The sequence below is a fragment of the Stegostoma tigrinum genome, chromosome 19, assembly GCF_030684315.1.
Source record: "Stegostoma tigrinum isolate sSteTig4 chromosome 19, sSteTig4.hap1, whole genome shotgun sequence".
Taxonomy (NCBI): Eukaryota; Metazoa; Chordata; class Chondrichthyes; order Orectolobiformes; family Stegostomatidae; genus Stegostoma; species Stegostoma tigrinum.
Window position 1 is genome coordinate 61943517 of NC_081372.1, and position 14046 is coordinate 61957562.

The 14046-nt window shown below is 41.0% G+C and overlaps 1 protein-coding gene across 1 annotated transcript in view; it reads left to right on the forward strand.

Annotated features, from left to right (window-relative positions):
* Positions 1–1689: 1689 nt before the first annotated feature.
* The window catches only part of LOC132210740 (uncharacterized), a 34778-nt gene continuing 22421 nt past the window's right edge, over positions 1690–14046 (forward strand). The window contains exons 1-3 of the mRNA XM_059652660.1: positions 1690–1758; positions 4117–4243; positions 8895–9139. Coding sequence (XP_059508643.1) covers positions 1690–1758; positions 4117–4243; positions 8895–9139 — 441 coding nt within the window. The remainder of the gene's footprint in view (positions 1759–4116; positions 4244–8894; positions 9140–14046) is intronic.

A 14046-nucleotide genomic window follows, 5' to 3' on the forward strand; every position in this document is an offset into this window, starting at 1 on the left:
CAAGTTAGGCAGATGAACTCCGGGAATGATTAGGAACATGGGACTGGGATATCATTGGTATTATAGAAACATGGCTAAGGGAGGGACAGGACTGACAGCTTACTTGTTCGAGTGTACAAATGCTACAGGAAGGATAGGAGTGAAAGCAAGTGAGGAGGGGTCGGCATTTTTGATAAGGTAAAACATCACGCCAGTACTTGGAGAGGCCATTCCTCGTGGATCATTTAGTGAAGCTATAAGAAGGGGGTGATCACTTTGATGGGATTGCATTATATGCTCCCGATAGCTTGCAGGAAATTGAGAAGCAAATATATAGGGAAGTCACAGATAGCTGTAAAAATAACAGGTCGTAAAAGTAGGGATTTTAACTTCCAAGCATAGACTGGGACTGCCACAGATCATGAAACCATATCCGATTGTTGGGAAAAACCCATCTGGTTTACTAATGTCCTTTAAAGAAGGAAATTGCCATCCTTACCTTGTCTGACCTACATGTGACTCCAGACCCACTGCAACGTGGTTGACACTTCTACCCTCTCGGCAATTAGGGTTGAGAATGAATGTTGCTGAGCTGGCTGTCCTCACCCCATGAATGAACGAGATAGTGCAAAGGGTTTGGATGGGGGAGGAAATCGTTAGGTATGTTCAAGAAAACTTCCTTAGTCAATATGTAGGTGGCTCTACTAGAGAAGGGGCAAAACATGACCTCCACTTTTAAAAAAGGCAGGGCAAGTGACTGAGGTGTTAATGGGGGAGCACTAAGTGAACATAACTGTATTAGTTTAAAAATAATTATGGAAAAGGTTAGGCCTAGTCCACAAGTTAAAGTTCTAAATTGGGCAAGGCCATGAGACAGGAACAAGTGGAAGGCATTTCAAAAGCAAGTCAGTGAGAGTTTGGGGACAAAATGCTACTGTGAGTGTGAAGAGCAAGCCTTGCAGGAGTAGGGAACACCGGATGACTCGAGATATTGACATTGTGGTCAAGAAAAAGGAGGCATAAGTCAGGTATCGACAGATGGAATGAAGTGTATCCCTGGAGGAGTACAGGCCTGTATAGGAGTACACTTAAGAGGGAAATCAAGAGGGCATAAAGGGTACATGAGGTAGCTTTGGTAGATTAGGTTAAAGAGAATCCAAAGAGATTCTACAGTGTATTAAGGACAAAAGAGTAACTAGGGAGAGAACAGGGCCCATTAAAAATCAGTGAGGCTATCTATGAGTGGACCCATAGGAAATGGATGAGACCCATAGAAGCGAGGGAATTCAGGAAATAGTGATATCTTGAAAAGAGTCCACATTATAGAAGAGGAAATGCTGGATGTCTTAAAATGTGTAAATGTAGATAAATCTCTCAGACCTGATCATGTGTATCCCAGGATATTGTGTGAAGCTGGGGAAGAAATTGCAGGGCCTGTAGTACAGATATTTGCATCATCGATAGCCACAGGTAAGATGCTGGAAGACTGATAGGTGGCTGATGCTGTCTCATTATTTAAGAAAGGCTGCAAGGAAAAGCCAGGGAACTACAGACCGATGACCCTGATGTCAGCGATGTGTAAATTGTTAGAGGGAATTCTGAGAGACTGGATCTACATGCGTTTGGAGAGGCAAAGACTGATTAGGGATAATTAACATGAGTATGTGTGGTGGAAATTGTGTCTCAAACTTAAATAAGATTTTTAAAGAGATGATCAAGAAGATGGGCAAAGGCAGAGCAGTAGTTGTCTACATGGACTTTTGCAAAACCTTTGGCAAGGTTAGGCATGGTAGACAGGTTATTGGAAGTTAGATCACATGGGATCCAGGGAGAGCTAGCCAATTGGATACAAAATCGTCTTAATGGTAGGAGACAGAGTTGTGGTAGAGGGTTGTTGTTCAGACTAGAGGCCTGTGAGGAGCAGTTAGTTGATCATCACTTATATAAATTATTTGGTTAAGAACTTGGGAGGCGTGGCTAGTAAATTTGCAGATGACATCGAAATTGGTGATGTAGGGCACAATGAAGAAAATTATCTGACAATACCACAGGATCTTGATCAACTGGGCCAAGGAATGACAAATGGAGCTTGATGCAGGTAAATGTAATGTGCTTGGCATGCTTGCCTTCATTGGACAGAGCACTGAGTTCGGGAGCTGGGGGTTCACATTACAACTGTACAAGACATTGGTCAGGCCACATTGGAGTACTGCATACAATTCTGGTCATCCTGCCCTAGGAAGGGTGTTATTAAACTGGAAAGGGTGCAAAAAACATTTACTAGAATGTTATTGAGACTGGAGGATTTGAATTATAAGGAGGGGCTGGATAGGCTGGGACTTTCTTTTTCCTGGAGTGTATGAGGTTCAGGGTGACCTGACAGAGGTTGATAGAATCATGGGGTATAGATAAGGTGAATAGTCAAGGTCTTTTCCCAGGACAGGCAAGTCCAAAACTAGAGGACATAGGTTTAATGTGAGAGGAAAAGATTTAAAACGGATCTGAGGGGCAACAGTTTTCACACAGGTTGGTGAATGTATGGAATGAGCTTCCAGAGAAAGTAGTCAAGGTGAGTACAATTACAACATTGATTTAGACATTTTAATAAGTACATTGAAACAAAATGTTTAGATGATATGGGCCAAACGTAGACAAATGGGACTAGTTCAGTTTAGGACACCTGGTCGGCATGGATAGGCTGCGCTGAAGGGCCTATTTCTATGCAATTTCGGCTGTGACATAAAACCCTTTGGGCCTATTGTTAATGGGGGGCAGCACGATGGCTCAGTGGTTAGCACTGCAGTCACACAGCACCATCACCTGGATTCGATTCCAGCCTCGGGTAACTGTCTGTGCAGAGTTTGCACATTCTCCCCGTGTCTGCATGGGTTTCCTCCCACAGTCCAAAGATGTGCAGGCTAGGTGGATCGGCCATGCTAAATTGCCCGCAGTGTTCAGGGGTGTGCGGATTATAGGGGTATGGGTCTGGGTGGGATGCTCTAAGGGGCGGTGTGGACTTGTTGAGCCGAAGGGCCTGTTTCCACACTGTAGGGAATCTAATATAATCTAATGGTCAATTCATTGTGTGTTTAATGGTATGTAGTTGTGGGCATTAGCTAAGATTCACTTGTGCTCTTAAAAAACGTATAAATATATCTAAAAGGTCAGGTATCCGGTTTATCCTTTGTTTCCTGTCTTCATGCAGTAGAAGAGATAGTAGGCACTGCCAATGCTGGAGTCTGAGATAACAAGGTGTGGAGCTGGAGGAACACAGTAGGCCAGGCAGCATCAAAGGAGCAGGAAAGCTGATGTTTGGGGTCTGAACCCTTCTTCAGAAATGGGGTGGGGAGGGAGTCTCTGAAATAAATAGCGGGGGTGTAGTGATAGAAGGTGAATAGTAGAGCAGATAGGTGGGATAGAATATGGACAGGTCAAGGAAGCGGGGATGAAGCTAGTAAAGGTGAGTGTAGATAGGAAGTTGGGATGGGGGTTGGTTAGTAAGGAGGGAAGGGTGGATAGGTGGGAGAGAAGGGACCAACCCCCACTTTCATCCCCACCTCCTTGACCTGTCAGTCTTCTGTCCCACCTATCTGCTCCTCCCACCTCACTGACCAACCCCCACCCCCACTTCCTATCTACTCTCACCTTTACGAGCTTCATCCCTGACTCCTTGACCTGTCCAGCTTTTCTCCCACCTATCTGCTTCAGTGTCTACCTTCTATCACCACCCCGCTTCTCTCTATTTATTTCAGAGCACCCTTCACCTCCCCCATTTCTGAAGAAGGGCCCAGACCCGAAATATTAGCTTTCCTGCTCCTTTGATGTTGCCTGGTCTGCTGTGTTTCTTCAGCTCCACACCTTGTTGTTTTATGCAGTAGAATATGCTTTGATGGAAAAATTATCATCAAGTGTGACTGATTAGATAGCTCTGCAAAGGTCCACTACAGGATAAATGGGCTGAATAGCCTCCTACAATTCTGTTCATTTGAAAAAATGTTAGTGAACATTTTAAAGGGTGCAGTGAACCTTTTAAAAGCTATTCCATTCGAGCAAGTAGTATGGAGAGTTAATGTAATGGTTTTACTTCAAATTCTTACAAATGCTGTTAACAATTTCTACTGATATTTTGTCTTTCAGCCATCACCAGTTAAGAACATTTTTAATAACCTCAATGGGGAAGCACACACGCCTTTGAAACATTGTGAAGTATCAGCAGTTTCGTCAATACATTCATTCACTCATACTTCAATTGAGAAAATGAGATGTAAGGGTATGCTATGAAGGACTATATGTGAGCATTGTGCAGAAGAGTGGGTATATTTATATATATGTTATAGCGATTCATTTCCAGTTAGATTACAACAAAAAATATCCAGACACTTGGCAAACTGAATAACTTATTAACTAATTCTTGTTTGTAATTTTTACACATTATATGAAAACAACAAGAAAAAATTATAGTTAATTAATCTTTTTTTTCTCAGATATTTTCTATCAATTGCATTTGAGGAATATTTCTCATCTTTGCTCCCCACAACCAGCTTTCTGCTGAATGTAGCAAATTCCTACCTGAGCAGTATGCCCTCATTCCTAGATGTTCATTCCCCGTTCTCCCCTCTTCTCTCAGACTCTGACATTCAGGAATAAAGAAATACCAGTAGGCTATTCAGTCCCTCAAACTTGCTGTATCTCAATACCATATTCTCATGCTGTTCCCACATCCCTAAATGTCATCAGTGCCTGGAATTATATCAGTCCCTTTCTTACCTTGAACTTACTTAATGAATGAATTTCCACAGCTGTCTGGTGTAGTGAATTCCAAAGATTTTCCACCCTCTGCGTGAAGGTGATTCTGCTCAACCCAGTCCCAAATGGCTTGCCTTTATTCTGCGTTTGTGTCCCATGGTTCCAGACCCCAAACCAAGGGAAGCATCCTTTTCATACCTATTGGTTTCCCTCAATGACTGTGTTAGTACGATCCACAAATTCATGTCAACCCTGTCAGTACTGTCCACAAATCCATGTTGACTTTGTCCAATCAGACAATTATTTTCTAAATATACAGTTGGCACACTCTTTATATTGGATTCAAGTATTTCCCTTCTTACTGATGTTAAGCTAACAGGTCTTTAAATCTCTGTTTTGCTTTGCTCTGTTTTGCTAAATATTCAGATTACATTTGCAACCTTCCAAACTGCAGGCACAGTTGCAGAATTAGAAGAATTTTGAAAGGTAATCAGCAATTACCACAATCTCGTTGCTATCTTTAAACACTCTTAAGTTAAGATCATTGGGTCCCAGTATTTATCAATCTTCAGTACCATCAATGTCTCCAACACTGCCTTTTTTGTCATATTTATTTGCTTCAATTTCACACTACCACTAGATCCTTGGATCTTTCGGGCAACTGCCTGTGCTTTCCTCTGTGAATCCGATGATACAAAGTACTCACTCAGCTTTTCTGCTGTTTCTCTAATTCCTATTACAGCTTGTGCCTTTAATGGATCTGCACTCAACTTTGCTAATTATTTTGCTAATCTGCAGAAGTTTTTACAAGTTATCTTTATGTTTCTTGCTTTATGCTCACCTTCTATTCCTTCTTTAGTTGCATAGTTCGGTAGAGTATTTGTGGATTGGCTGGCAGGCTGTTAGAATTTGTTGTTTGTAAAATGATGGGGGGAAAGAATGTGTGCCATGGCTATCTCAATTTTTGTGTTGGATATTTTTGTCTGAGAGAAATTTAAGATTCTGAAAACCAAAAATTAATTTTTAATTTTTTTTGTTTTCACAAGATGCTAGTGCAGCGGTTTATATCACTGGATTACAAATCCAGAAGCCTAAATTCATATTCTAAAAGAAGGGATCGAATCTCACCATGGCAGATAGTGAATTTGAATTCCATGAAGACAACAGGAATTAAAAAGCTAGCCTAATGGGAACAATGTGACTGTTGCCAATTGTTGTACAAATCATCTGGTTCACTAATGTCCTTCAGGAAAGGAAATCTGTCATTCCCTGGTCTGGGCCACGTGACTCCGACCCACAACAAAGCAACCTCTCGGCATTTAGAGATGGATAATAAATGCTGGCCTAGCCAGTGATGTCATCCCATGAATGAATCAAAAGAACAAAACACCAGCCATTGCCCATCTACTGTCAAACTTTTTGATGTATGTTTCCACTCCATCACAGCCAACTTCGTCTTCATGCTTTCATTATTGCCCTTGATTAGATTTAAACATTAGCTTAAGATTGATCTACATCTTTTTCAAAATCAATGACAATCAACAATGGCCACTACTCTTAAATTTCCTTTACAACAGGATTATGCATTTGTGTTTTCTCATTGCATAATATGAGATGTAAAATAGACTGTGCCATGTTGTTGTTTCCTGAATATATTCATCCAGGAAACTGTTTTGAACACATGCCGGGAATTCTTCCTTCTCTATAATACCCTCGATAAGTTCTTCCTCGTAGTTGCATTGATCAATTTGATTTTCCAATTTATGTGACTATTAAAGTCTCACATAAATAAATATACAGCCTAACAACCTCTCATTTCCTTATGATTTATTCTCTGATCTGCAGAACAGACAGATCTGGAGCCTACAGAATATTCTGTCCACCGCCTTCTGCCCTTTATACTTTCTTGCTTCCACCCATATGGATTCTATATTATCTTATTCAAGATCGTTATTTTGCTATCATACAATATTCCATTTAGTACTGGCAAAGCTATGCTATCACCCTTCCCCTCCTATTGGGGATTTAAAACATTCATGTACCCCTGACTATTTAGTTCCATCTTTGATCTCTTTGTGATCATGTATCCATAATTGCTGTCCAGTTGTATCCAATAATGTTGTTTGTGCTAAAAAATAATTTATAAGGCATACATATTTTAGTACATTCACCCTTGATACATTTAAGTAAAGAGATATTAATTTTACTACTATTCTCCCTTTGACCCTCTGCTGCTGTTTCTTATGTTTGCCTTTTCCAGTCCTGCTCTAGATACTGGTGCCAGTGTCACAGGAACTGAAAGCCATTCTGCCCACACCAATTTGTAAACCATGCATTTAATCCCTTGTCTGTTTCACCCTATGCCAATTTGGCCATGGCTCTGGCAGTAATTCAGAGAGTATTACCTTGGAGGTTTTGCTATTTACTTTGACTTCAAACTGTTCAAAATCTTTCAGCAGAATCTCTTCTCCAGTCCCATCAAAATCTGTAGTGCCAACATGGACAAAGACAATGGGATCCCATCACTCCCATTCCAAGCTCCTCTAGCAGCCCTAAGAACATAAGAGCTAGAAGCAGAAGTAGGCAATTCAGCCCCTCAAGCCAGCGCTATTATTTAATATGATCATGGCTGATGTCATCTTGACCTGAACTTCACTTGCCGGTGTACTTGCCACAGACCCTCAATAAATTACCAATTAAAAATCTGTCTATGTCTTAAATTTACTCAATATCCCAGTGTGCACTGCATTCTTTGGTACATAATTCCACAGATTCATGATCCTTAACAGATACAATTTCTCCTCAACTCCGTTTTAAATCTGCTACCCCTTATCCTAAAATTATCACTTCTTATTGTAGATTGCCGCACATATAGAAACATCCTCTCTACACCTACTTTATCAGTCACGCTTAGCATCTTACATACGTCAATTAGATCTTCCATTCTTCTAAACGCCAGAGAATAGAAGCGTAAACTGTCCCTTTGTATGACAAATCCCCTCATTTCTGCAATCAATCTAGTGAATGTCGCCCGAACTGCCTCCAATGGAACTACGTTCCTCCTCAAGCGAGGGGACTAAAACTGTACTCAGTACTCCAGGGAGGGGCTCACTACACCTTATTCAATTTTAACAACACTCCCTAGAAGTTTGGTGTGTGGGTTATAGGGGGATGGGTCTGGGTGGGATGCTTCAAGGGGCGGTGTGGACTTGTTGGGCTGAAGGGAATCTAATCTAATCAAGTTGCTGTAACTAATAACTTTAATTGAATCTGAGTAATTTTGAGTTCAGTTGAACGCCATCTGGCTTATTGTATTCATGTTGGCACAGTCCAGTGCAGGCACTGGCCTAACATAGGATATGTGACAAGAGAGGGAAACGTAAAGCCGGAGCAGGATCAGGCCATTTAGCCCTTCTAGCCCTATCTAACATTCATGACTGATCCTTCATCTCAATGCTATATTCCCATCTATTATCTATACCCCTTGATGACTTTACTAACTACATATTTAAATCTCTTTCTTGAATATATGCACATCCAAAGAGCAGGTCAGGTGAATTGGCAATGGTAAATGCAGGGTAATGGGGATAAGATGGGGTTTGGGTCTGGATGGGATGCTGTTCAGAGGGTCAGTGCAGTCTTGATGGGCTGCATGGCCTCTGTCTGCATTGTATGGATTCTGTGTTTCTCCTCAGTGACCCAGCCTCCACAGCACTCTGTGGCAGCAAAATTCACAAGTTGACCACCTTCTGACCGAAGCTTTGTTCCCTAATCTCAATCCTATATGGACTACCTTCTTGATGAATTTGGAATAACATTACTTTATTAAGAGATTTATAATCACAAAACTAATATGATTCGGCATTAAAAAGTACCTGAGGGAATACTTGAAGAGTATTTGAAATACTTGAGCTGAATCTACTCAACGCACTTAAAGCTGTCAACTATATCTTACCCACTAAGAAATGTTCAGGGTTTGAACCCCTTGAGTGTCTATGAATAGCCTGTCTTTCCCTGCAGCACTAATTGTGGCATTGCTCTAATTTAGTTCATTCGTGAATATAGAATTTGCTAATAGGAGTGAGAAATATTTAGTTTTGTATCCTGTTTTTAGTTATTCATGACATTTAAGGAACTCTTTGTATTTTTACACAAATATTAAACTTTAGATGAAAGGCCATGTGAGTCAATGGTTTCAACACGACCTACATCTCCACTTGAATCTGAGTCATCCATTCAATTAAAGTCATTGCCAGAACCATTGCAGTCACCCTGTCTTTCAGTGGATGTGAAATCCTGCAAATCAAAGAAAATCTTTCAAGACAGAGCAACTACTCTTTTATCACCAGTCCGCTCAGCAGCAAAGTCAACTTTCAACTCAGATTTCTCACCTATTGTAAGCTCAGTTTCCATGGTAGGAATCAATTTTATCTTTGATAGCTTTTTATATATATTTTTTGCAACATGTAGTCGTCTCGAGAGACAAAATTTAAACTTACTCTGGAGGATGGAAGGTGATTTAATTTGGATGTTGTACAATAATGTAAACTGGTAATTAAAAATGTCACTGAGTTTTGCAGAAAGTCAAAATATCTCCACTCTAGTCATCAAATGTACCATGTGAATCAGGGCTCAATTGGAAAGAATTTTGGAGTAAACTGCTGTGTGCTCAGCATTGAATGTAAAATAATAGAAAGAGTAAATTGTGTGTTTAGCGCAGTACCGAGGGCCAGATTTTCATCATGAGGCGAGAATTGAAAGACAAAGACAAAGACTGGCTGTTTATATCCGACAATTGGGGTAGCCTGCTGATGGAGACAGGTCAAGGCAGCAAGGTTGAAAGATTTACCTCCAGTCACAGAGTCATTGGCTTTAGTTCTAGAAATTAGTGTGACGCCCCCTAACTTCAACATTACTCCCACCATCCACATTTATCTCACATCCCATTCTTCATGCTGTCCCAGCCCACTCACTCACTATCACTATGAACAGAAATCACAAGCCCTTCAATAACTGGAGTTTTTGAAGAGCTCCCAAATTTGTCAAAAATAAAGAACTCTTGAATGCCACCTTGAAAATCCATTAGCCCCTAATAGGTCTTGAATCTGTAAAAATGAATAACTAACATTCCCTTTGACATCTATATCAGTGATAACTGCTGAACAGCATCTATTCGAGGTTTGGAAGTTAGCCAGACATTCAAAATGAGATTTTACTGAATAACTATCAACCAGTCTTCATGACCAGAATCCATTAAAGACCGAGAACCTCAGCCATTTTCCAGCACTATGACCAGTCAAAAGAAATGGCTGAACTTGAGATTTTGTGAAGTTTTGAAACAGCTGTACAAATGGCTGACCTGAACCTCAAGGGAACAAAACAAAGCAATAGGGGTTTTTTACACCAGGATCTGGATATTAATATTGAACAATGGTGAATATTATTTGGAAATTTGGCTTTTACAGTGGACAGAGCCATTGTATAACTTAAAGTTTGATTTGCATTTCTTTATTGCATGGGCTAAGGAGGGGAGTCATAGTTTTAATTTGTTTTGAGTTCTATGATTTGTGTCAGATTACCTCCAAAGTTGTTTAGATGAAATTAAATTGAGACTGTTAAAATATTGTTGAGGTGAATTTTTCAATGCTTCAGAAAACAGCATAGTAGAGAGAAAAAGTAAGGAAGATGTCATATGATACAGAGTCATTGACAGCAAAAAATTTTAGAAAGACAGATCTATTGAGGAGATCAGTGAGTAAGGCAGGTTTATTTCATGAAGAAGCAAATCACTGAGAAAAAGACTGATACAAGCATTACAGTTTAGTAATCAAGATAGTGAAAGAAAAGTCATAGTTATCTTAAATATTAGTAATAGAAAAGCTGCAGAAGCAAAGGAAAATGCCCTGTAAGACTATTGAATACATGAACTTAAGGAGCATTTAACAAGTACATAGCCGTGCCAGCAGTTTAAGTAAGCATTTCACAATAGTCAATATAGTTGTTTGACAGAAAGAAACCACCTACAGCCCATTGAACAGGGAACTTTGGGTGACCCTTCACTGAGGTTTGAGTATCTCGAAGGTTAAGAGTAGAAAGGCCAAATCTTACATTCCGATATTTGTAAAAAGCCCATTTCAACTAATCCTCAACACTAATTAGTTTGTATTTCTTCTTCCATGTCATAAAAGAAGATTTCTTTCATTAATAAACTCAGTGACTGACCACTACCATAATCCAGTTGCAAAGATTAGGGATTAGGAATGAGCAACAAATGTTAGCATAGTCTGCAGTACCCACATCCCACAGAACGAGAAAACAAAGCTTCTTTATCCTCCCCATTGTGCTGCATTTGGAAGTTAAGAGAAAATAAACTGTTGAGAGATGTTTTGTGGCCATCTGGAAACAGGCAGTTAACTAGAGCATACCTAGTAGCCTGAAACATCACTTCCCTTGAGGCAACCATTTGTTCTGGTACAGTTTTCATAGGCAGTCAAATCTGAAATAACTCCACAAAGGCTGATATGCAGTAATCAAGTCAACCTTTCTTTACATATGCAAAGTTCATGAGACTAACCCAGCTAGCACAAGTTCTGAGAGTGAGTAGATCCCCTGACACTTGCTTATATCTGTCAACCAGAACTCCCTGATTGGACCAGGTTAACAGCCCTAATCAAAGAACTCATATACTGTGAGATCTTACTGGCTGACTTTGTTCCAATCAGTACATCCTTCCCACTCAAAGTCCTAGGACTTGGGCTGTTCTTTCTCCTACATCTTCTCCTGAGATGTTTTTGCACCAATTCTGGTTCCTCTGAATCTGCCTTGGATATTGGCAACATGTATCAGAGTGTATCCTGCCTGTTACAACCGGAGTGTCCAAGCAAAACCCATCTTCTTCAGGCAGTAATGGTGCCAAGACTGCAACATCTTCTGTGTCCATATCATCCTCTGAGTTTTATAGAACATAGAACATTACAGCACAGTGCAGACCCTTCGGCCCTCGATGTTGTGCCAACCTGTCATACCGTTCCCAAGCCCATCTAACCTAAAGTATTCCATTTATGTCCATATGCTTATCCAATGACGACTTAAATGTACCTAAAGTTGGCAAATCTACAACCGTTGCAGGCAAAGCGTTCCATTCCCTTACTACTCTGAGTAAAGAAACTAACTCTGACATCTGTCCTATATCTTTCACCCCTCAATTTAAAGCTATGCCCCCTTGTACTCGCCGTCACCATCCTAGGAAAAAGGCTCTCCCTATCCACCCTATCTAACCCTCTGATTATTTTATATGTTTCAATTAAGACACCTCTCAACCTTCTTCTCTCTAATGAAAACAGCCTCAAGTCCCTCAGCCTTTCCTCGTAAGACCTTCCCTCCAGACCAGGCAACATCCTAGTAAATCTCCTCTGCACCCTTTCCAAAGCTTCCACATCCTTCTTATAATGTGGTGACCAGAACTGTACACAATAGTCCAAGTGCGGCCGCACCAGAATTTCGTATAGCTTCATCGTAACCTCTTGGTTCCGGAACTCGATCCCTCTGTTAATAAAAGCTAAAACACTGTATGCCTTCTTAACAGCCCTGTCAACCTGGGTGGCAACTTTCAAGGATCTGTGTACGTGGACACCGAGATCTCTCTGCTCATCTACACTACTAAGAATCTTACCATTAGCCCTGTACTTTGCCTACCGGTTACTCCTACCAAAGTGCATCACCTCACACTTGTCTGCATTAAACTCCATTTTCCACCTCTCAGCCCAGTTCTGCAACTTATCTATGTCTCTCTGCAACCTACGGCATCCTTCGTCACTATCCACAACTCCACCGACCTTAGTATCGCCTGCAAATTTACTAACCCATCTTTCTACGCCCTCATCTAGGTCATTTATAAAAATGACAAACAGCAGTGGACCCAACACTGACCCTTGCGGTACACCACTAGTAACTGGTCTCCAGGATGAACATTTCCCATTAACTACCACCCTCTGTCTTCTTTCAGCAAGCCAATTTCCGATCCAAACTGCTATATCTCCCACAATTCAATTCCTCCGCATTTTGTACAATAGTGTACTGTGGGGAACCTTATTGAACGCCTTGCTGAAATCCATTTACACCACCTCAACCGGTTTACTCTCATCTACCTGTTTGGTCACCTTCTCAAAGAACTCAATAAGGTTTGTGAGGCACGACCCTGCCTTAACAAAACCGTGCTGACTATCCCTAATCAATTTATTCTTTTCTGGATTATTATAAATCCTATCCCTTATAACCTTTTCCAACACTTTACCAACAACTGAGGTAAGGCTCGCTGGTCTATAATTACCAGGGTTGTCTCTACTTCTCTCCTTGAACAGGGGAACCACATTTGCTATCCTCTAGTCTGAGGAGAGCCAGGAGGGGGCACGAGAAAGGCTTGGCAGAAGGAATCCGGGAAAACACAAAGACATTTTACACTTACGTGAGGAATAAGAGAATGGTCAAAGAAAGAGTAGGGCCGATCAGGGATACCATAGGGAACTTGTGTATGGAGCCTGAGGAGGTAGGGGAAGCCCAAAATGAGTTTTTTGCTTCTGTCTTTACGAAAGAAACGAACTTTGTAGTGAATGAAACCTTTGAAGAGCAGGTGTGCATGCTGGAATGGATAGAGATAGACGAAGCTGATGTGCTGAAAATTTTGTCAAACATTAAGATTGACAAGTCGCCAGGCCCGGATCAGATTTGTCCTCGGCTGCTTTGGGAAGCGAGAAATGCAATTGCTTCGCCACTTGCGAAGATCTTTGCATCCTCGCTCTCCACTGGAGTCGTACCTGAAGACTGGAGAGAGGCAAATGTAATTCCTCTCTTCAAGAAAGGAAATAGGGAAATCCCTGGCAATTATAGACCGGTAAGTCTCACGTCTGTCGTCTGCAAGGTGTTAGAAAGGATTCTGAGGGATAAGATTTATGACCATCTGGAAGAGCATGGCTTGATCAAATACAGTCAACACGGCTTTGTGAGGGGTAGGTCATGCCTTACAAACCTTATCGAGTTTTTTGAGGATGTGACTAGAAAAGTTGATGAGGGTCGAGCTGTGGATGTGGTGTATATGGACTTCAGTAAGGCATTTGATAAGGTTCCCCATGGTAGGCTCATTCAGAAGGTCAGGAGGAATGGGATACAGGGGAACTTAGCTGCTTGGATACAGAATTAGCTGGCCAACAGAAGACAGCGAGTGGTAGTAGAAGGAAAATATTCTGCCTGGAAGTCAGTGGTGAGTGGAGTTCCACAGGGCTCTGTCCTTGGGCCTCTACTGTTTGTAATTTTTATTAATGACTT